Source organism: Pollachius pollachius, assembly GCF_949987615.1.
Source record: "Pollachius pollachius genome assembly, chromosome: 6".
In the NCBI taxonomy this organism is placed as follows: Eukaryota; Metazoa; Chordata; class Actinopteri; order Gadiformes; family Gadidae; genus Pollachius; species Pollachius pollachius.
In genome coordinates this window covers 25981715-26006258 of record NC_136939.1, presented here as the reverse complement: position 1 = coordinate 26006258, position 24544 = coordinate 25981715, and the positions used below count along the sequence as shown (strand labels likewise).

At 45.8% G+C, this 24544-nt stretch overlaps 1 protein-coding gene across 3 annotated transcripts in view; it reads right to left on the bottom strand.

The window, feature by feature from the left end:
• Positions 1-4083: 4083 nt before the first annotated feature.
• Positions 4084-24544, bottom strand: part of nlgn4xa (neuroligin 4 X-linked a) — a gene marked incomplete at both ends in the record, with an annotated part of 49827 nt that continues 29366 nt past the window's right edge. For all 3 annotated transcript variants that reach the window (XM_079737433.1, XM_079737434.1, XM_079737435.1), the window contains 4 exons: positions 4084-5107; positions 7843-8534; positions 9751-9848; positions 11616-11801. In XM_079737433.1, coding sequence (XP_079593559.1) covers positions 4084-5107; positions 7843-8534; positions 9751-9848; positions 11616-11801 — 2000 coding nt within the window. The remainder of the gene's footprint in view (positions 5108-7842; positions 8535-9750; positions 9849-11615; positions 11802-24544) is intronic.

The following is a 24544-nucleotide window of genomic DNA, read 5'->3' as shown; positions in this document are numbered from 1 at the left end:
CCACTTCATCCTCTCATTGAGCATTTCACAATGCGCGAAACAGCGCCCACTCTAAATGTTTAATACTAAATATGCGGTAAAACCCGACATTGCACACTTTACATCCGCGAGGGAGCAAGCCCGAGGTGGCATCCCTTGGTGAAAAGAAAAAGGAGGATTAACCAATCAGGTGAGGGTACCGTCATGACACTGCCCTCCTGTGATTAGTCAGCAGAGTGCCAAGGGAAGCCACTGGGCCCTTGGCTTCAGACCAATCATTTCAAAGCATCATTATCAACGTCACTGAAATGTAAACAAATAGCGGGAGAATAGCATGTTTGCATTTTTATCATATTAGCATATTAGCAAGTGCAGTTATGGAGGGTGGAGATTTAGAGTATTTAGTAAAAATAATTTTACCAAACTGCCACTTGAGCAGCAACTAAAAATCGAATGTGATGGCACACCAATGCCGCAGCTTCAGCTGTGTGTGGACAGAAAGAAAGGTTATCACACTTTAAATGAGGAGAACTATGTCCATTGACAATAAATAGAGTGAGTAAAATACACACCATCTTCTGATGCAGCTTTACTGTACCCTGAACGTTTCGCTACGTGTGTTATTTTTCGTGTTCTTATATTGCTAATTGTGCCTTGATTGCCTGGAATAAGTTGCATTGGTCAATCCACTGAAGGTGTTATTTTATCGCGGTTGTTACTGAATGAATCAATACCAGTGACAGTAGCTTTATAGGGCCGGCTCACCTGAACAGATGTGGCTGTGGTTGTTTATAGCCGCTTGTTCTGGGTTGTCTTGGTGTTGTATTTTAAGTAGTGTTGTATAATGAACATTTGGCTTAGTTTTAAACGAAAACGATGTATAGAAAGTATGTGAATGTCCAGCACAAATACAACTGATTGTGTGAGTCGTGTTACAAGTGAACGTGAAACTTGAAATAACCTACGTAAAACGTATACTAATTACATTGTGAATGAACGCTTCTTTCATTCACTGTCAAATCTTGATTGGGCATTTAGTTGTGCATTTCGGTCAGGGTGGGGGGTGCATTTATAATAAAATGTATATTTGAATAAGATGTTAGGAGGACTGTGTGCGTGTGTGTGTGTGTGTGTGGGGGGGGGGGGGGGGGGTGAGTGAGTGAGAGAGAGAGAGAGAGAGTGTCGTGTCGAGTCCGTCAGAATACAGGCGTGTGTAAGTCCTGGTAAAATGACCAGGCGCTCAAATAGCTCTTGTTGTTACATTTAATACATACAAGCTTCAAAAAAGCATGTCGATTAAAGGTTTTTGTCTCACTTGTTTTCCTCAAAAAAAATCCCCACGCCACGCCATTGGCTGCATGCTGGCTTGCGTACTGATAAATGGGATGGGATTTACTCCAACATCTTGGTGTTTTTCTTGCAAACTGCATTTCACATACCATACTAAATATTTTTTCTGGCATACAAAGTAGTATGGTTGAATAGGTATTGGATCGCACCCTAAATATTTATATGATTCACTAAATGGTAGCCATGGTCCTACGGAAGGCTGTGTTTTGTCATGACAGAACGTGTCAACTTGAAGTGTATATAAATATCAAAAATATATATTTTATTGAAACAAAAATGAAGGTGTCGAATCAGATATGTGTCATTTACTTGTGGTCTTTGTCTCACCAGGTGGTGCATATCTTAGGATCCTCAACTCATGGTTCCGATCACACAGTCCCGATCTCATAATCGTGATCTCATGATCCCGATATTGAACCGAAAATGGAATTGTCTAATTCATTAATGGATCTGTTCTAAACCATGAATGTATATATATATATGTATGTATATATATATATATATATATATATATATATATATATATATATATATATATATATGTACATTTTTTGTGTGTTTTAGCTTGTTTAATATGTGCATCGTTCAAAAGATGAACAATATTCTCGTCCCAATGATACTTTCGAACATCGCTGTGGTTGTCGTAGTTTTTTAGAAAATACTTTAATATTTTATTAAAAATGCTGCAGAAAAAGTTTATACAGGTGTCCAGCCACAGATATTATTTATATTACTTAAGGCAAAACTGCAAACAAATATCAGAAGACAAACTAAGGAAACTTCCAAACTCTACAATAAAACCCTTTTAATCCTGACCGAACTGAGGGCTCAACAGAATATCTCATATAGAATTTACAAATGTTGATTAAAATCTATTTTTTTTTGGCTTAATTTGTCGTCAAAGGATGCAGAATTAAAAAGAGTTAGTTTTACTTTCCTCCATACTTTTTATATAATAATGTCATTAATATTTACAATCATTCACTTGCTTCCGTAACCCAAAAAATATCACAAGCCTGCACGTGTACATATTGCTAGCATATGACAATTTGAAATATCTAACATATACCTCTTTTACAAACGTATTCAAATAAATTTAAACAAAAGATTTCACTGCCTTGTTATTTTTTCTTGTCGGTTTCCAAATAAAACATAGCGGGCCACATTTAAGTTAAGTTAATTTAAGCTGAGGCAGTGTTTCGATAGCAAGACAAAAATGAAAAATGAAGCCATACAAAATTAAACCGCCTAAAAGTCTAGCATGTATCTATGTGTGTGTTGGGGAGAGGATCATACCATGTCCTGTTTAAGAGTAGGGGGGTGTCCGACAGAATTAGAAGAAGAAGAAAATCCAAAAGCTTTTATCGGGGCATGCAAGTATGATTTTACGTGAATAACGATGATGTTGAACGCTCAATCGTGAACGTTTTATAAATATTGTGATTTGCCCAAAACAGCCGACCGCCAAAAGTCGTGTTAAAATGTGCGTCCTCATTAAATGGGGATTGTTTTTGCATTTCTGCCATTTTGTGGTAGGTAAGAAAAAAAAAAACGCGGAAAAATAAAAAACGTAGAAAAAATTGTAATTCCTATAAAATCATAACATTTAAAGTACGGATATTTACACACACACACACAGCGAACGGAAAAGCATATGGATTCAACCGATGAAAAAAAAACATAAAATCAACAACAATAAAAGCTCTTTTGATATCTTTAAACTTTTTTTCATTAAACTTCTGTTCACAACTATATACTTTTTTGTTCTTTAAAAAGGTTTCATAAATACATTTCAGGCCCCCGGGGGTGATTTTCATTTTGAAAGTTTTCGCCCCGGTCGATATTTAATATTTAACATATGGATCCTTTATTGGATTACTGTCTCGGTCGTCCATTACTGTCTCAGTAGCGGAACGATAATCAAAGGATTGCCGCTGCCCCTGTCGACTTCAGATTGTTTATATATATATATATATATATATCTGTTTCATGGCACAAAATGGCCACAGAGATGAGAGTAGTTTGTGTGCAGGAGTGTGTGATTGTAAGGTTTTCCCCTTCTGCGATAATTTCGATCTTTTGGTCAAACTCTCCATGGCGAAATAAGTTCAACGTAAAAGTTGGGTTGGAGAGGGGGGCCAGACCCTGTGACTCCCGGACGCGACACTGAAGCGACCGTCCCTCTGATGTCTACATCCGGTCTGTTCCAGAAGTCTGTGTGATGATACGGGCGATGGTTCTCTGAGAAGGCGTGGTAGCAAAATAACGTCTCGCCCTCCGAGACCCTCCAAGACCCCAAAGACCTACGAAGCCCCCAAGACCTCAAAGTCCTCGTAGCTCTTGGTCTCTCCTCGCGCCCCCAACCCACGTCCAAGTCCCTGTTTTCCGTGTAAAATTTGTGCTAGCCGAATCCTGCAATCCTGAATCCAGACCACTTCTCCTCCAGCTGCTAACCTCACCCAAACCAGTGCATCAGGGTAAAAAACGAACCCCTTCTCATCTCGATCCAACACCAGCCTTCTCTCCACCCTATATCCAACCCCGGCCAACCAGGGTCTCCGCGTCCAAACAACCTATTCTCCTCCACCTCCAAACAACCCCCTTCTCCTGCTCCATCCAACCCCACTCTTCTCTCCACCCTCCATCCAGTCCTACCCCATCCAGGGTCTCCACCAAACCATCCCTGCGTCGGTTAGTCCACCCGGTCCCAGACCCCACCTAGACATCCTCCTCCAGGCCCCTCCAGGGGCGGAGCTATACCCTGGTGGTGGAGTGTCCGTGGGGCAGGTTGGTGCTGTTCTGACTTCCGCCGAAGCTGTTGAAGGTGTTGTGCAGTGGCTGCATGCCGCCCAGGGAGCCCGGGATCATGGTGATGGTGCTGGGCGCCATCATGGAGGGCAGGTCATCCGGCGAGCGCCTCAGCGTCAGTGTGTAGTCTGGCGGGCACGCCAGCCGCGCCAGGGCCGCGTCGTGAGCCTGTAGAGCCACGCCACACTCCAGGTGCTGCTGCTGCTGCTGCTGCACCTGCAGGTGCAGGTGATCCTGCAGGTGCTCCTGGAGGTGCTCGTGCTCCAGCAGCTGCTGCTGCTGCTGCTTCATCTGCAGGCTCATCAGCTCCTCGCTCTGCAGGTGCGCCACGTCGTTGGTGCCCGCGGAAGCAGCGGCAGCGGCCGAGCCGGGCCCCGGGCCCCTCCCGCCGCACTCCCCGCCCCGCTGCGGCACCGTTGGGAGACGGCGATTGGAGTCGTGGCGCCGCTTGTCCTTCTTGTAGTAGAGCGCTGCGAAGGCCAGGATGTTGAGGAAGAGGAGCGAGGCACCCACCGCGATGGTCACCGACAGCTCCGTGGAGTAGTCCCTCTTCGTCTCGATGACCACCGCTGACCCGTCGCCGGGATCGCCGTTGTCGTTCCCGCCCTTCCGCTGGTCCGTGCCCTGCTTGGTGTTGGCCGGTGGGAGCCCTGGGTGCCGCGTGGTGGAGGGCCAGTTGTTCTTCCCTGGGAAGCGTTTGGTGTAGGGGTACGGCGTGGTGTCCTGCGGGGGGATCTTGGTGGTGGTGGAGACGTACTGGATGATGTCGTTGATGTTGTGGAGGTGCGGCACCAGCTCCAGCCAGAAGGCCACCTTAGTGGCGCGGTAGTGGTCGCGGACACGTGGCTTCAGCCCGATGTGGAGGTACAGCTGGTCCTTGGGGTTGTACTTGGTCCAGGCCACCTCCTCGAAGCGGTTGGGTTTGGTGTGGATGAACTTGGTGTCCTGGGGGACTGGCTGGTTCGGGTCGCTGGGGACAGAGCAAACAGGAAGGATATCGGGGTTATTAATCCAATATCGGACAGTGAACGTTATATATCGTACAGTGTAGGTTATATATCGGACAGAGCATAACAGGGAGGAATTATTAATCCGATATTGGACACTGTACGTTATACATCGGAAGGTGCACTTGATATATCGGACAGTGCATGTTATCTAAGTTACATATCGGACAGTGCACGTTATATATTCGAACAGTGCACGTTATGTATAGGACAGTTCACGTTTAATATCGGACAGTGCACGTTATACATCGGACAGTGCAAGTTTTTCCGTATTTCTGGTGTAATTCTTTATTTGATTATCGCGATTATTTTTCTTTATTATCTTTCCATAATATGCATTTATCTTTATCATCTGATTTATGTTGTTTCCATTTCGGCTCAATTTTATTCGCACTTCTTTTTATTTTATTCAGATTAAAAAAGTTATCGCCAACGAGTTGATCAGAGTTGTTTCAATCTTATAATTATCGCCCTTGTTATACAGCGTTTTTCTACATCAATCCCTGACCATCTAACATCGAAAAAATAACAAAAATACAACTATCTGGCAGGCTATCTCTTCGATTCGCCCGGATCATGTTGGATCAACCAATCAGGAACAACCAATCATTGGTTCCGGGTGACGCATCCCGGACCAACGAGCGGGGATCGACAGGCCGTGTAGCCGTTAGACTCATTAGATTAACTTAATCCGTGTAGCCGTTAGATTCACTAAGAATAACTTAATCCTCCGCGCATCAGGATTGAATCCCGGAACCGGGCTTCAACCCGGACCCGTTCACACACCGAAGCCTTCTGGAGGAGTCGATAATCTGACAGCAGTGCACAAAAACTCACAAAAAGCACAAAATACGCACATTCGCCTTTGAAGACTGCAACCGTGCACAGAATGCACACAATATGCACAAACGCACAAAATTAACAAAATAAACAAAACTCGCCAAACGTCTTCCGGAGAAGTCGACAATCTGACTGCAACGGCTCATAAAAATGATCTGTATTGTTTGCATTCATACCGTTTTTTTTGGCACTTTTATTCCATCTGTGTGTTCGACTTTGCGCGGGGGCTTTTATTTTTGCGGTCATCACAGGGGGCCTCGGGGGGTGGCCATTTTATTAACTTTGAAGAGGAGAAGAAGGGATTGGGGAGGGAGGGGGGCGGCCTTGGGGCTGGGTGTGTGTGTGCGTGTGTGTGTGTGTCTGTGTGTGTGTGTTTTATCCTGTGTGTGCGTGCGCCAATGTGTGTGTTCTCTTATCTGTGTGCATGCTCGTGTGTTTGTGTGTGTGTGTGAGAGTGTGTGTCAGAGTGTGTGTGCGTGCTTTTTTGTGTGTGTTTGTGTGTTTGTGTGTGCATACTCGTGTCTATATGTGTGCGTGCTCGTGTGCATGTGTTTGTGTGTGATCCTGTGTGTGTGCACGCTCATGCGTGCATGCTTGTGTGTGTGTGTGTGTCTGCGTCATTATGTGTGCGTCCTGTGTGTGTGTGTGTGTGTGTGTGTGTGTGAGCTGCTGTCCCCTCTGAATGCTGAGCAGACCGCTCATCACGGCTCTCAGACACACTTGACCTCCTGCCCCTCGGAGACAGACACACAAACCACCCATAGGCGCCAAGCCAAAAGCCACAAAGACGACACAACCGTGTGTACGTTTCTGTGTCTATGTTTCTGCTTATTTAAATTTAGGGTTGTGTTGTTGTGTTGTTTTGCGTTGTGTAGGGTTGTTTTGTGTCTTTTCGTTTCATGTTGCGTTGTGTTGTTGTATTGTGTTGGGTTGGGTTGGGTTGGATTGTGTTGTAGGTTGAATACAAATATATACACAGGTCATATACACAAACAGACGCCAGTATACGCACTACATCATAACACATTGTGGTATCGTTCTCTGTAATTATGTTAATAATTATGTTAAATTGTGTGTTTTTTGTATCGTTCTCAAGCCTTCATCTTTTACGCAAGTCACACTTAGCATCGTTCCTTCTGCATCACCACGGAAATAAACTTGTTAAACCCTGCCCTCTGTGAGACGAGAAGCCCGTTATGACGTCTCATCTGACATGGCAACGGTAACCCCGGCAACGCGCCCGGCGACGGAGGAGACAGAGAGAGAGAAGGACCAGAGTGTGCTACAAAGTGGTGATATTTTAGCGGTCCACTCAACAACCCACTCACCCCTCGCACTCAAATCGTTTTGTGTTTTGTTTTGGAAAATGGGGGCGAGTGGGGGGAGGGGGGGGCGTCATTCAGCTTTGATTCAATGACAGCAGTGTGGGGGAGGGGGAGGGGTACAATGAGTTTGCTTTTTCCGCACTCGCTGTTTTATCGGCCGCTCGCCGCGAATTGAGAGAGGGTGAGGGAGGGATATAGGTAGAGAGAGAGAAGCAAAGAGAGAGGAGAGAGAGAGAGAGATGAGAAAGAGAGAGAGACCAAGACAGAGACAGAGGGAGAGACAGAGACAATGAAAGAGAGAAAGAGACAGAAAAAGAGAGAAGACAGAGAGCAAGAGAAACATACAGAGAGACAGAGAGGAAGAGAGAGAGACAGAGAGAGAGAGAGAGATATGGCTATGAAAGCAAAACCGAAACCAAAACCGAAAATTGATCCACACATCGCAAGTCCAAAAGCAAAGCAGAAAGCGAGAGCGACATTGAAACCGAAATCAAAACCAAAACCAACACCAAACCCTCCCGACGGTCCATTACCCCGTCTTGGCGAAGTTGGTCCAGTAGGTCATGACTACGGCGCTGAGCATCACGTCATTCTTCGAAAAGTTGCAGTTGAACAGGTCGGTCGGTCCGATCATGGGGATCCCGAAAACGTACGGGACCTCGTCTCCGTGCGCCGAGTCGGCCCAGCTGGGCTTCATGTCGCTCTGGCAGTGGTGGTAGAAGGCGTAGAAGTAGGTGGGCGACCCATACTGCGCGTGGAGGTCGGCCGTGGCCACCGCCGGCGCCACCCATTGGTGGTCCGTGAACAGTGCCACCAGCGTCTTCCGGCGTGTCTCCGGGTTCTCCTTGTCTGCCCAGTCCGTGTACATGAACTTGATGGTCTCACGGAGGGTGTCCTTCCCCTCGGGGTATCCGTAGAGATGGTCCACAAAGTCAGACACGGCGAAGTCAAAATCGTTGGCGGAGACGCCGTCCTCGGAGTCGACGATGCCATCCACAAACTTAAACCCCTCCCCTTGGTTGACGCCCAGCATGATGTCATAGTTGAGGAACTCGCCCTGCTCCATCAGGATCTGAGGGTCGTCTGGGATGACGTCACCATCGATGACCGGCCCGAAGGCAATGTGGTACTTGGCGGGGGTGACGTACTGCTCCACCAGCTCCTTATAGGACTTCTTCTGCAGGCACTCCACCAGGTCAATGCTGTCCAGCATGTTGCAGCCCACCTTGATAAAGATAAGATAAGATAACGTGTTGGAGCCATTTTGATATTTATGATTGCAAATTAATTTCAGTGATTAAGATTGATGAAACACTATTGAAATAATTATAATATTTAAGTCCATGAAATATGGTTTAATAGTATTGTGAATTCTGGTTTACAATTACGTAATTCTATGTGTGAAAACTGATTGACTGCCGTGTTCTTTCTGGCCTATTGACCATGACGTCTGACGTTCTGAATGACAGATGTCTAATATAGGGATGGGTTACCTATGACCAGTGTTGGGAAATTTACTTTAAAAAAGTGATTAGTTATAGTTACTCACTACTTGTTCCAAAAAGTAACTGAGTTAGTAACTGAATTACTCTCTAATAAAAGTAACTAGTTACCAGGGAAAGTAACTATTTGCGTTACTGTGAAAAAAAGAAAGTTGCTATTTGTCACAGAATTTGGATTTTTCTGAGCAGTTTTCATTTGGCCTTAATGTGTTAAATGGTTGAACTGCCCATTCAAGACCCTGATATGCTCAAACATATTCGTTGCTCCAACGCCGGAGGTAAAGAACCCGAGAGACGACAGTTCAAACCGTACTTGGAGCGGCGTTTCTGGACAAGACGAAAATTATTAACCAGCTGATCAACTGTAAATATCAGCTGATCGCGCGCCTGTAATCGAAACAAAGAGGCGTGGCGGGGTTACGTAACCATGACAACAACTGTTTATCAAAATAATTTCAGTGTGGAACGTGGATGCAAAACATTCCGAAAACGATAGTGTGGACGGAGATCATTTTCGGATGTTCGTTTTTACATTTACCCGGGTTAGTGTGGATGGGGCCTCAATTTCAATTTGCTTGGTTGCAAAGGCTGTGGAACATCTGCCGAATACTACAGAAAATGCCAACTTTTCATCGGATTGCTCCAGACTCGCCATTTCTGCTTCGTGTGTCGCGCGCGTGTCCTGGCTTGTGTGTAAAAACACTGGCTCCGATTGGCTACCATGAAACATGACTCTGCCTTAGCCAATCATAATCGCTTATCTCATTGTTAACCCACCCGGTCTCCCCACTAGCAGTTCGTGTTTGGAGCCAGGGGTTCGTTCGGATTACTCAGTTTATTCAATTAATTCATAGTAACGCACTGCATTTATCGTACAGTAACGGTAACGGCGTTGTAACGACGGAAATAGTAATTAGTTAGATTACAAACATGCTTCACCTTCTCGGCCAGAACGCGCGTGTACTTCCCGGGCTGGTAGTTGACGGCCCAGCTGGAGAGGGCCGTGCCGGACTGGATGATGGCCTTCTGGAAGAGGTCTGTAGGGAGGAGAAGATGGGGTAAGTGGACGGAGGAAGCTTTATGGTCGTCCCTTAAACCCAGGGAAGTATTTTGGGGTTCAGGAGGTAGAGCGGGTTGACTCGCAAATGGGTAGGTTGAGTGGTGTCAAGGTGTCCCTGAGCGATACGCCTCACCCTGACTGCTTTAGGTCGCTGACATCGCCCTCGGTGTGTGAATGTCTGAATGTGTGGATGAAGGGGTAAGTGGACTTAGGAAGCTTTATGGTCATCTCTCAAACCCAGGCCGGCGACCAGAAGGTTGCTAGTTTGATCCCCAGTGTGTTGAGGTGTCCCTTAGCAAGACGCCTCCTGACGGGCTGGCTGTTGCCTTTAGTAGCTGACAGAGCCACTGGTGTGTGAATGTGTAGATGAATGAATGGGTGAACCAATGACATATATATGCATTCATATACATACAGAAATCCTTCAAACGTATATACATATATATATATATATATATATATATACACAGACATCATTCAAACCCATATATATATATATATATTGATATATATATAGAAAGCCATCTTCATTCAAACGCACACATCCACAGACTTTATTCCAAACATGGTGCTGCCCGCTGGAGAGGCGGCGAGGTGAGAAGCCATCAGCACGCCCTAATTTGCAAACAAGAGCGAGAAAACGTGCATCCAATCTACCGCAGGCAATACACTCCAAAATCGGGGGTATAACCAGCGCCCATGGGCAAACGACGAGATGTACTCGTGGAAATAAAGACACCACTGGTAAGCAAAAAGTGAAGCATTTGGAGAAACAGCAGTTCATTTATTTCCCAGTTCACACCGTGCTATTTATAAACCATTTGCAGGGAGACAGAGAGAGAGAGAGACGGAGAGAGAGAGAGAGTTAGCTGGCCTGTCTCCGGGGGTCTTATCAGTCTGTCACCGCATGTTAGCCTTTCCCTTTAGCACCGAGCATTAGCTGTCATGCTAGCCGCGGTGGCACAACGTTCGCACGCTAACAGTCCCGGAGGAGGCGTCGCCAACGGGTCGGAGGGGCGTCGCCCGCGGCTCGGAGGGGGCATCGCCCAAACAATCGATGATGGGATTATGGATTTGATGAGGGGGGCGTGTCAGGAAGGTCAGTGAACAGACCAATCACAACAACTTAAAATAATAACGACAAAACTTAATGAGGATGATGATGATGATGATATTAGCAATGAGAATGAGGACGATGACAAAGCAGATGAAAAGGATGATGAAGTTGATACCGTATCCACTTTAGTGAACATCCCTCGATTTCCATGGTGACGGCTATACTAGGCCGTAAGTGTGTCTGCGGTCGTGTGTGCATGCGTGTGTTTGTGTCCATTTGTTTGTGCGTGTGTGTGTGTCTCTGCATCCATTTGTGACTGTGTGTGTGTTTGTGTGTCTCTGCATCCGTGTGTGTGTGTGTGTGTTTGTGCCTCCCTACCCTCAAAGTAGTGTGAGAGCATGTGTACCTGTGTGCGTGTGTTTGTACGTTCCTCCCTGCCCTCAGAGTAGTACTTGCGTCTGCGTGTGTGTCTGTGTGGGTCCGTAACCTCAGTAGTTGCTTGTCTGTGAGTGTCTTTGGGCGTCCCTACCTACCTGTAGTGTGTTTGTCTGTGTGTGCGTTCCTTTGTACTCTCAGAGTAGTGTGAGAGCGTCTGTTTGTGCGTGCCTGCCTCTGTGTAGTGTGTGTCTCTTTGTGTGTCCCTCCCTTTCCTCAGAGTAGTGTGATTGTGTGTGAGTCCCTCCTCACCCTCAGAGTAGTGTGACAGGGTGAGCAGGCTGACGCAGGAGGCCCCCGCCCCGGAGCCGAAGATGGTCACCCTCTTGGGGTCGCCCTTGAAGGCGGAGACGTTCTCCTTCACCCAGCGGAGAGCCTGGATCTGGTCCAGCAGACCATAGTTCCCCTTGGCCGCCTGGTCGCCTGTACTCAGGAAGCCTGGAGAGAGAGAGAGAGAGAGAGAGAGAGAGAGAGAGAGAGAGACACATAAGCACACACGCATGGAGGTAGAGACACACACACAGGGACGGAGACACACACATAAATGCAGACACACACACAAACACACACAAATACATACAGAGAAACAGCTGCACACACCGACACAAAGGGACAAAGACACATTAACACACAAAAACACACACGTATGTACACATCAACACACACGCACACAAACACACAAAGAGAAAAGAGGAAAAGAACCAATAGCGATTGGGCCGCAACACAATAAGACTGCAGCGATAACAATTGAAAATTACCACAAAACAATTAAAAACATGAGGGTGTTGGAAACTGAATGTTAAACTGCAATGACAGCACTCGCTTCTTTGGGTTGGCGAAAACACACACACACACACAAAAACACACACACACACACACATACAAACACACACACAAACGCGCAGGCCAACAGACGGACACACAAACGCAAAGGCACACAGACGCACATAAAACAAATGCAGACCCACACAAATGCACACATACAAACACACAAACAGAAACACACACACACACACACGTTATCTGCAGCAGCCAATGAGCCCTTCTGAGTTTTTCTTTGTTCGTGTTTTTCTGTGCATCAAGGAGCCTCAAATGTCCTGAAACAATGTTCAAACTAAAGAGCCTGCAACACATTCTGAAGTATCACACACACACAATGCAACAGACACACACCCCCACACACAAATGGCCGCAAAGACATACAAACACACACACACAGACACACACACAAAGCCACAGATCAACACACACGGCTGCAGACACACACAAATGGCCACAGACATACAAACATGGCCGCAGAGATACAAACACACACGCATGCACGGCCATAAAAAACACACCAGATACACACACACACACACACATACTCACACAGGCACATACACATGGCAGCAGACAAACATACACACAATTGGCCGCAGTGAGACACGAACATAGCTGCAGACCAAAATACAAACAAAAAACACACACACACACACAGACACACACACACACACCTCCGGAGAGTGATGGCCAGCCCCCCTAAACATGACCACAGTGGGTCTGAAAGCCATTAAATAGCCTCACTTAAAGCCCTGCCAGAGGAGGAGGAAGCCCCCCTCTCCCCCGTCCAACCCCCCGACACACACACACACATCACCCCAGGAGCTATGAGTCCATTCTTGCCATCACCGCTCTGCAAAGATTTTGCCAAACTGACAAATAGGGTGTGGGGGGGGGGTTGTGTGTGTGTGTGTGTGTGTGTGTGTTTGTGTGTGTGTGTCTCTATGAGTGTGTGTGTGTGTTGGGGGGGGGGGGGGGTAGGACCTTTGATGGAGAGCTGATCCACTTTGTCATGGCAGGGGGGAGAGAGGTAGGGGGAGAGGGGAAGGGGAGGAGGGGGGAGGGTTGGGGGATTACAAGGCCTCTGGCGGCCCCCACACGCTGCCCGCACTCAAGTGGCCCACCCAACGTCCCCGTCACCCCGATCGTCGTGATCACCATGACAACCGCCGCCACCCCCCTTGTAGTCGTCACCATGTCAACCGCATCCAACCCCGTCATCACAACCACATCTGCCACGGTCATCATCATAACCATTAAAACTAACATCCACCACAATCATCATCATCACCATGACAACCCCATCCACCATGGTCATCAGCATCATCATGACAACCACATCCACCACCACCATCATCATCACCATGACAACCATCACAATCTTCATCATCATCATCCTCATGACAACCATCACCCCCGTCACCATTATCACCACGACAACCATCACCCCGTCCACCACCATCCTCACCATAACAGGGACAACCATAACCCGCGCCATCATCACCTCCAACATCATCATCACTATGACAACAGCCACCATTGGCCCCCCGCTATCACCTCTGCTTCAACATCTCCCGGCTCACACGTCACTCACTCGGTTGTCAAAACGGTTTGTTGGATTAATTCATGCACCTCCATCACTCAGCGAACGACACACACACACACACACACACAAACAGAAACGCACACACACACAAGCACACATCAAATGTACACACAAGCCCAAATGCACACACACACACACTCACACACACGGATGCAGGGACACACAAACGCAAACACAGACGAGAAGGCACACATGCATACACACAAACGCACACACACACACATAAGCGCACAAAAAAGCCCACACAAAGATAAATGCACAAACACACACACATCACACCCACCCACAGACAGACCAAAACAAAAAGTTCCTCTGAGTCCTTTGCATAATGTAATCACGTCTATGAAGAGCGATAATGTACACTCATTAGATCCCCGATTGATGAATGAAGGGAGGGAGGGGAGGGAGGCGAGTGGGGGAGAGGGGGGAGAAAGCCTGACAAAGGGAGACAAAAGAGCGAGAGCCACGACCGTCCACATGAATAACAGATGACGCCGTTATTAGATTAGATGATTTTGCGTATCACAGACAAGCGTGGGTTTTAATTATGTCGAGAGAGTGAGGGAGATGAAGGGGTCACTGATACACAAACAGGGGGAAGGCGGGCTACTCAGCTCAGCCCTGACAAGTACAAGTATCAATTACGAAACCCTGCCCGCTGATTGGCCAGGAGAATAGGTGAAGGCCAATCGGAAAGCAGCCCCGGTCGTCGCTTAAGTGAAAGGATTAAATCGGAAGCTTGGGTAGCTTGATTGGAGGTTAAATCGGGAATTGAGTTTTCTTACATCCCACCGCAGGGATAATCCACTTCCTGTTGCCACTTTGCTGATGTGATGTCAGGAGATCAGTGTCAATATTATGTGTATCCAGTACGAAGTGTAATGTATCCCATCCCTATGGTCATGTGATATTGGTACACGCAGTACTTATTAACTTTAAAGGGACACTTCACGTCATATTTTTGAATGGTCTTGCATCATTCCGGTATACCATGGAGCGCTAAAGAAGCAATGATGTAGTACCAGAGACGCAGTAGTTTATTCATAATATCATCTGGCGCACACAGCTTTTGGCCGGGTTCTATACGATACTCTAGAACACTCCGGGAGCTCCGGCGGGAGACCTGGAGCTCTAAATCGAAATGATATAAAATAATATGTAGACATCTATAATATATTATATAATATCACGGCCAAAAGCTGTGTGTGCCTCTGGAGGAAATTATTAATAAAGGACTGCGTCGGGTTCTCCGACGTCTCTGGTCTGAGTCAAAGCCAACATTTCTTCCCCCAATTCCTTCTCCACCATAGCCGAGAATCCGTACACAGGTCTTATTTTGCAAACCCGCATCCGCCCGTACCCGTGAATTACATTCCGCACCCTACCAGACCCGCTGTAAATTGATACTGACGCCCAACCCGCACCGGAAGGAAAACATTTGATCGAACGCCGGGAAATTACACTATAATATCTTTATTTATATAGCACCTTTAAAAACAATCGTTTACAAAGTGCTTTGACATAACACAATTAGGGCGACGTTTAGGAAGAAAATAAAAAAAAGGAATAAAAAGATGACGACACGTAACAGCAAGTCTATAAAAATGTGTTTTAAGAAGTGATTGAAACGTTTTTAGTGATTCAGCAAGCCTTATCTCCGCGGGCAGGTCGTTCCAAAGCCAAGGTGCCTTGGTGGAGAAGGCCTGATCAACTCTGGTCTTTAGCCTCGCCCTTGGAACAGTAAATAGGGCCCCGCCCGCAGATCTAAGGCTGCGAACAGGCTCGTACCGGGTCAGCATGTCTGTTATATACTCGGGGGCTAGACCATGACGAGCATTAAAAGTGATCAATAAAATCTTGATATCGATTCTAAAACAGACAGGGAGCCAGTGCAAAGAAGCTAGGACAGGAGTGATGTGAAGTCGTCTGTAGAAAAACCAGTGAGAAGTCTAGCTGCTGAATTTTGAACCAACTGGAGGCGGGAGAGTGATTTATGGTTGATGCCAGTTAACAGAGAGTTACAATAATCTAGACGCGAGAATATGAGGGCATGGATACATTTTTCAAGGTTGTGTTGTGATAAATGATGTTTAATTTTGGAAATGGTTCTGATATGGAGAAAACATGACTGTACAACTTTGTTAATGTGAGGGATGAAAGTGAAGTCTGAATCTAAAATTACACCTACGTTTCTGGCAGTGGGCTTGATATTGCTGGACAATGGACCGAGGCTGATGGTACTGGTGATGGTGGTAGGCGGGTTGAACAGTATTATTTCAGATTTGGAGTTTTTAAGTTGGAGGAAGTTATGGGACATCCAGCGGTTAGCGTCTTTAAGGCAGTCTAAAACAGAAGCCAGACTTCTCTGATTGTTGGGTCTCAGCGGGAGGTATATCTGTGTGTCATCAGCATAGGGGTGAAAAGAAACATTATGCCGCATGATAATTTGGCCGAGTGGGAGAATATATATTGAAAATAAAATAGGACCTAAAATAGAACCCTGCTGTACACCATAGGTAATTTGGGTTGTGGATGAAGAATGGTTGCCGATGGTGACCGCACAGCTTCTGTTAAAAAGATAAGAAGTAAACCATCCAAGTGCAGATACCAATAAAGGATTTAAGACAATTTATTAAAATTGAGTGATCTATAGTGTTGAAAGTGTTGAAAATGGCCCTTAGGTCTAAAACAATTAAAATTGCACTCTCTCCTCTGTCAGTAGTTAAAAGCAGGTCATTTGTAACCTTGAGGAGGGCAGTTTCAGTGTTTTGCAATGCTCTAAAACCAGACTGAAATTTTTCAAATAAGTTATTTTGTGCCATAAAAGTTAAAAGTTGGGAGGAAACAACTTTTTCTAAAAATTTTCAAAAAAATGAAAGTTGAGAAATAGGTCTAAAATTATTAAGATCAGGTTGGTTAGGTTGGTTTCTTTAAAAGAGTTTGGACCGCAGAATCCTTAAAAGCAGATGGAAAAACACCATGGATTAAAGAACTATTAAAAATTTATAAAAGGCTGGGTCCAACTGTGTTTATAACCTCTTTAAGAACCTTTGTGGGAATAAAATCAAGGCTGCACGTGGTTGGTTTCATGTCTGTTAAGATTTCGGATAAAGAGGACAGTGAGACAGGTTGGAAATGAGTAAAATATATACAAATGTCTCTACTGGTGGATAAAATGCAATCTCTTCAAAAGAGATAGCAATTTTCTCTTTAAAAAACTGTAGAAACTCCTCACAGGTCTCTTGTGTAGCATCATTAATGTGAGAGGGAGAAGAGGAGGTGACTGAATCTAAAACCTTAAATACAACTCTCGGGTTCGAACTTTTTTTTAAAATCTGGTTAGAAAAATAGGATTTTTTTGCTTCCTTTATTGCTGATTGAAATTTTTTCATTGAGTCTCTCCAGATGTAAGCAAATACTTGGAGGCCGGTCTTTTTCCATTAACGTTCATAAAATCTACGCTCTCTCTTAATCTCGTGAGTTAGATTGTTGAACCAGGGCTGTAGATTGGAATTTAATATTTTTAATTTGAAAGGTGCAACTTTGTCCAGGACGGATTGACAAATTTGGTTAAAATTGGAGACCGAGATTAAATTTTGGTTAAAAGCAGTCAAAGGGTTAAAAACTCAGCGGCGGATAGCTGTTTCCTGATCTGCGTTTAAAACAGATAAAACCACGTTGAATAAAATTGCTTAGTGATCCGACGCACAGATATCCAAACATTTGAAATTATTTGGGCTGAGACCACTGAATAAAACTAAATCTAATCTATGACCTTTAGAGTGAGTGGGTTCATTCACGGCTTTGGTGAGATTAAAAGAATCTAAAACATCTAAAAAATCTGTGATAAAACTGGGCCAGCAGACATGGATGTCATGGATGCCAAATCACCTATAATAAGAACTCTGTCAAATTTAGACATAAAATAAAAAACTTTGAAAACTCCTGGATAAAAACACTGTTCGGTTTTGGGGGTCTGTAAATTATGAGGATTAATGCTGGATTTTTTGAGTGTATCCTAAAACCAAGATGTTCAAATGAGTTAAAAGCATTATACACAACAGGAGTGTATTTAAAATGATTTCTGAAAATGACAGCAACCCCCCCACCCCGTCCAGATAGACGGGGCTGATGTAGATGCCTGTTATCAGGGGGGGTTGCTTCTATGAGAGAGCTGCAATCGCCTTGAGTGGGCCAGTTTTCAGTGATATTAAAAAAGTCCAACATGTTAAAAGTACTGAAATCATAACATAAAAAATAATTATTGTTCAAGGAACGCACATTTAAAAGACAGAAGTTCACTGGTGATGGGGGCAGTTGCTGGCAGATGACTGGAGATTTTTCAGAGGGATTTGAATTAGAATTGCAGGGTTAAGATTTTCTGCAAAAAAAAATCCAACATGTTAAAAGTACTGAAATCATGACATAAAAAAGACTTATTGTTCAAGGAACGCACATTTAAAAGACAGAAGTTCACTGGTGATGGGGGGCAGTTGCTGGCAGATGACTGGAGATTTTTCAGAGGGATTTGAATTAGAATTGCAGGGTTAAGATTTTCTGCAAAGGCCTGTATATAGTTATTTCTGTGTGTAATTATTGCAGAAATTGGAAGATAGATGCTTGTATTGTTTTTGTGAGGGATGGTTGGTGGTTGTCATGATCTGTAAGAAAGAAGGGTCAGTTCGATATTTGTTGATAAAAGACGTGAGCCTACCTGGGATGGTTGAGTCTGTCTCATTTAAAAGCCTGGGGTCTATTTAAAAATGTGCTAAAATTGTCCACAAAGGGAATGGCCTGGTTTCGGCAGTATTGTTTCAGCCACATGTGCAGCTGGCATATGCGGCTGAACACAATGTCACCAAAACGGGGAGAGGGGATGGGTCCGGAAATGACCACTTGCTTCTCGGTGACCAGCAGGTTGTCCACAAGCTGCACAAAGTTTTTCTTGATGGATTCCAACTGCTGTCCCTTGAGGTCCTTTGTTCCAGCTTGGACAATCACTGTTGTGGCAGAGTCATGATTGGGGATCACCTGGTCAGCTGCGGACGATATTTCCTTCACGCTGGCACCGGGATAGAAGTAGGTCCGGCCGCCTCTCACCGCCACATGCCGAACCATGAAGGTGCTGGACGTAGGCTGTCGTGGTGCACCAGCTATGGGGCGGGCGGAAGGTGGGCAGCCTGAGAGAGCAGCGGCCTAAACCGGGGCGCAGAGCCTCCATGGAGGAGGGGTAGGTCGGGGAACCGCGGTGAGGACATCGGCGGCGCTGGAGACAGGGGGCGGCTGGGTGCCAGCGGCGGTTGTTGCGTAGGCGCTTCCATCGGCAGGTATAGCGCCTCAGTGATATCCGTCGTGGGGTCATCAGGTGAGTCCTTTCCTTCTCCATCATCCAAAACCTGGAATAAGTTGCTAAGTGGCAGGGTGTCGAAGGATCGCAGGCGGAGGGAGTGTCTAGCCCGGCCCTTGCTACTCCTCAGCCGGATCCAGGGCTCTGGGTCATATGGAGTAGAGCAAGCTCGGGTCTTGGGTTTAGCCCCGAGGGCAGGCCAGAGGTCGTCGGTCGGGGCATGGGCCTCAGTTAAGTGGATTGGATCCCCCCCGGCGGTTGCCGAGACGGACCAGGGGAGAGTGGTGTCTCCGAACACAGCGGCTGAACATCCAACGAACTGACTGGCTAGCTGGCTAGCTGCTGGAGCTAAGCTGGGTAAGCCGCTTGGCTTGAGTTATTGCAATAGTTGAGAAGCCGAGGATTAGATCGCCTTTGCTTTTGATATCCTGTTTCAGTCGCGCGATGCTCTCCTGTAGAAGCCGGTAAGTTTGCTGGCAGTGACCACAGATAGCCATGATAAAACGTTTAAAAGTGAGGGCTAGCTGGCTAAAAACAAACCGTGCAAGCTAACTGATAACCAGTTGAAAGAAGCGGGTATCTTGCTCAAGGAGGTATTGGCCCCTAGAGACAAGAATTACAATGCAAACACGACAATAATTTGCACTTATCTGGCACACAGAAGAGTAGAACTGAATAAATGTCAGGTATATAGTCGGAGACTGGCACGCAATCAGTGCACTTGCAAATGAGAGCCTCGGTCCCAGTGTTTGGCTTGGTGCTTTAGATTGCTGGGCAAAAAAAGCAGATCATCCACTGTGGACGATTTTAGTTGACTCCTCCGCTCCTGAATAACATATCCAGCACCACAGAAGTCTCGCTCACAATCGCAAAACCCGCAACCGACCCACGCTGTTCAGGCGTGCGACCTGACCTGCACCCGTGCCCGACAAAGTACATTATTTTTCAGCCGTTTCATCCAAATTGTGCGGGTCACCCGTCGGGTACCCGAACCCGTGCAGGACACTGGCCGAGATAACCCCCAATACAAGTCTTTACTTGTTGTGGAAGTACCAGAGACGTCCGAGAACCCGACGCAGTCTTTAATTCATAATATCATCTGGAGGCGCACACAGCTTTTGGTCGTGATATTATGTATAATATTATGTTATATAGATACATATATAAATATTATATTATTTACATATAGAGCTCCGGGAGTCCGCAAACGGCAACAATCAGTTCTCCTCTATGCTGCTGTTCCCGCTGGACTGCAGGGAGTTAACGCTGATTGGCATTGTGGGTGTTGTCGTCTTCAAGCGCCAAAAAGTCACTGTCTGCATTTTCTCGGTCAAGAAGTCACCAAATTAGAAATGTATGTTACTATTTGACTGAATATATGACCCACTTTTAATACAGATTCATGTCTCCACCGGTGAAATTGTCCTTTAAAGGTTTAATGTGATATTGATTCACACAGTACTTGATATTAACTTTAACATTTCATGTAATATTCATAGAAGCAGTACTTGTCATTCAATTTGAAGGTTTCATGTGATATTACTATAAGCAGTACTTATACACTTTAAAGGTTTCATGTAATATAAATACACACGTAAATACACTTATTTAACTTAAAGGTTTCATGTGATGTTGATACACGCAGAACTTGTTATTCAAATTAAAGGTTTCACATGATATTGATCCAAACAGTACTTATTTATCATAAAGGTTTCATTAAATATTCATACGCACAGTACTTGATATCAATACATGCAGTACTTGTTATCTGCTTCTAAGGTTTGATATTGTGTGATATTGATATACGCTGTACTCGTTATGGACTTTAAAGGCTTTTCCCTCGATGTTGCGCCAGCGGTATATAAAAACATCCCATCTTCGTATCAAGACCCATATTCCTACAAAGGAAATGGAACAAAACTCAGCGTGGAAGACAATGAAACTCCAGCGGGGGAGAGAGACACGAGATAGAGAGAGAGAGAGGGGGGGGGAGAGAGAGAGAGGGAGAGAGAGAGAGCGCGAGAGAGAGAGAGAGAGAGTGAGAGAGACACGAGATAGAGAGAGAGAGAGGGGGGGGAGAGAGAGAGAGGGAGAGAGAGAGAGCGCGAGAGAGAGAGAGAGAGAGTGAGAGAGCAAGTGAGAGAGAGAGAGAGAGCAAGAGAGAGAGACAGAGAGAGGCTTAGATATATTTCACATAAAACAAATACTTCATGAAGTAAGACAGCATGAAAAAGGAAAACTTGAATTGTCCGACAGCGAGAAGAAGAGTAGGGGCCCCGCGGCGGGGGTACCGCGGCATCAAAGGGGCCCTCGATGAAAAATATAGCTTCTGCGGTCCAACAGAAATACAAGAGAGTGGAGATCCTTGACCGAGAGTGCGACCGAGAGGGGGAGAGAGAGTGAGAGAGAGAGAGAGAGAGAGAGAGAGAGAGAGAGAGAGAGAGAAAGACGGAGGGGGGGGGGGGGGGAGAGAGGCAGACAGAGAGAGGGGGGGTGGAGAGAGAGAGGGAGAGAGACAAAGACAGAGACAGACATATATAGAAGGAGAGAGAGAGAGAGAGAGAGAGAGACAGAGAGAGAGAGAGAGAGAGAGCATAGCAACGCAACAAAGATAATCTCTGCCGGCTGAACGCTCGCCTCATTACGCAGAAATCCAGTTAACCTTCATCTGCGACTGGATCACTGCAGCATTCTCATGCTTTAATCCCCCATCCTCCTCCTCCTTCCTCTCCTCCCTCTCCTTCCTTTCTCCTTCTCCCTCCTCTTCCTATTCCTCCTCCTCCTTCTCCTCCTCCTCCTCCTCCTCCTCCTCCTTCTCCTCCTCCCTTTCCGCCCTTTCCACTTCCTCCCTCTCCTCAATCTCCTCCTCCCCCTCCCTCTCCCGCTCCACCACCTCCTCCCCCACTTCCACCTCCTTCTCCTCCTTCTCCTCCACCACCACCACCACCTCCTAGACCACCACCTCCAACCCCACCTCCTACAACCCTACCAACCCCGCTGCTGGGAGAGTTATGTAGGTCACACCGCCGACGGGACAGAGGGACAGATGCTAAATGCTGAGAGCTCCGCCCAATGCTGTTGAACGGGTGGAGCAAAGTGAAGAGACGTAGAAGGGCTTGACGGTGTTTCTCACTGTTTTCTCTCTCTCTCTCTGTCTCTCTCTCTCGCTCTCTCTCTTTTCAAAAACAAAATAATAGAAATAGAATCACAAAATCCAAACACACACGAACAGGATAAATTACATCCGACCCCACAAACACAAGTGTCACCTCATGCTCAACAGCAGAAGCACCTTTCGCTCTTTGACTAACAACTTAGGGGATTTCAACAGCTTCCTCCAGCACACACACACACACACACACACACACATACAAACACACACACACAAACACACACACACACACACACACACACCACACAAACCCAGCTCTCAGAAGCTCCCATGGTGTGCGTTACAAAAGAACTCAGCCAGACAAACGCAGCCTCTGATAAAATCAACGCTTATAAACTCCTCGGTTCAAATCTCCACTTTGAATCTGTCGGAAACGGGTGCGAAACATCGAACACAAGTTAATTTGCTCAACGATGAACTCGTTTGCGTTCGGTCTGCGGCGTAGGGGATTTCGCAGTAGAATCCCGAGTTAAAAGTTTTCCATCATCTTATCCCACAGAAGCGAAGCAGCGAGTGAAGATAGCAAGAAGGTAATAATAGCTGTTAATTGCGCTCTCTCTCCCCCGAAAGATAATCTCCCTCTTGAGGCCGGGGATAAAAGGGTAATTATCTTGCGGAAAGACGAGAGGATGGAAATAAGGAGAAAAAACAAAATGGCAGCCGGGATTAGCCAGGTCAGGTGATCCCACGGTCTGAGAAAGTAAAAAATAAAATCCTGCCATCCCTTTTCCCGCCACTAGGGAAAAACAGTTGAAGCAAGTTCATGTGGATGTAAATCCACAAATTGATACCCTTCTTACTCACTTAATGTATGTTTTATCAATAAACCAATCACGCTCACCATGATTGGTTTATTTTTATAGGGTGCGGGGCAAACCGGAAAAACCCTTAAAAAAGACTTTACTGAAAGCCAACCTTTTTGAAAATCTTTCAATCTTCCTCAATTCAACTGAATCGTTACACTTTTAAACTTATTTTAATTTTTTGAGTTCAACTGACATCTGCTGCCGAACGGATTAACGGTGTACTAAAACAAACACAGACTTTGTGATTTCGGGTCACATCAATAAAACAACAACTTCATTAGGGCTTGCTAATTAGCTGCGGCTCGATTGCCTAGTGCGCTGTCTAACAGAGCTAGCTTCTGTTGAGGCAGAACGCGGATGTTTGAACCAAAGGAATCAAGGTTGGAAATATCAGGTCAGTTGAGAATGTCGATAAAGCCAGGTGCTTTGTAGCTAGCGCACGCATACGCATACACACATGAGTACAGAGAAACATGTGAACACAAGTACACTCACAAACAAACACACATGCGTGTGTGCTGACAAATACATATGCAGACACAAAGCCACACAAACGCAGACACATAAACACACATATGAACCCAAACATACATGCAGACACACACACGCACACTCACAAACACACACAAACACACAAACGCAGAACCACAGACATACATGTGGACACAAATACACACACAAAGGCACACTAGACAGACACACACACACACACACGCGCACACCCACGCAGATGTTGCTTGTAATTATCCCACCACGGCTGGATGTTGTGTAAACAATGAGCATCTGTTGGCTTCCTCTGCGATGGTGTTTAGACACGGCTACCTTCTGATTACAGAGATGCTCTCTCTCTCTCTCTCTCGCTCTCTTCTTTCTCAACGAGACAAGTGTCCTTTCTTTGCGTGTGTGCGTTTGTTTGTCTGCAAGTGTGTGTGTCTTCATGTGTTTGTGTGTCTTTGTGTACGTGTATATGTGTGTGTCTTCCTGTTTGTCTGTGTGTGTGTCTGCACATGTGTGTTTGTGTCTTCCTGTGTTTGGGTGTGTCTGCATGTGTGTGTGTGTCTGTGGGTCTGCATGTGTATGTGTGTGGGTGTGTGCGTGTGTCCGCATGCGTGTGTGTGTCTGTGCCAAGTGTCCTCTCTCTCTCTCTCTCTCTCTGTCTCTCTCTCTTTCTCTCTCTCTCCACTCTCCGAGAGAGGACTTGGCTATGGAAAAAGGAACTTGCTTTGTATTGCCGCTGATGATGAAAAAATAAAAGCCGTCTCCCACGGCAACATCAAAGTGCACGAGGCAGGGACGTGCACTTTTTCTTTAACCATTTGCACATCGGAGCGCGACCAGGAGGAAATACACTGACGGGACTAAAAACAAATGTTTTGTCAGCAGAGTGTATGTGTAAGTGTGTGTGTGTGTGTGTCTGTCTGCATGTGT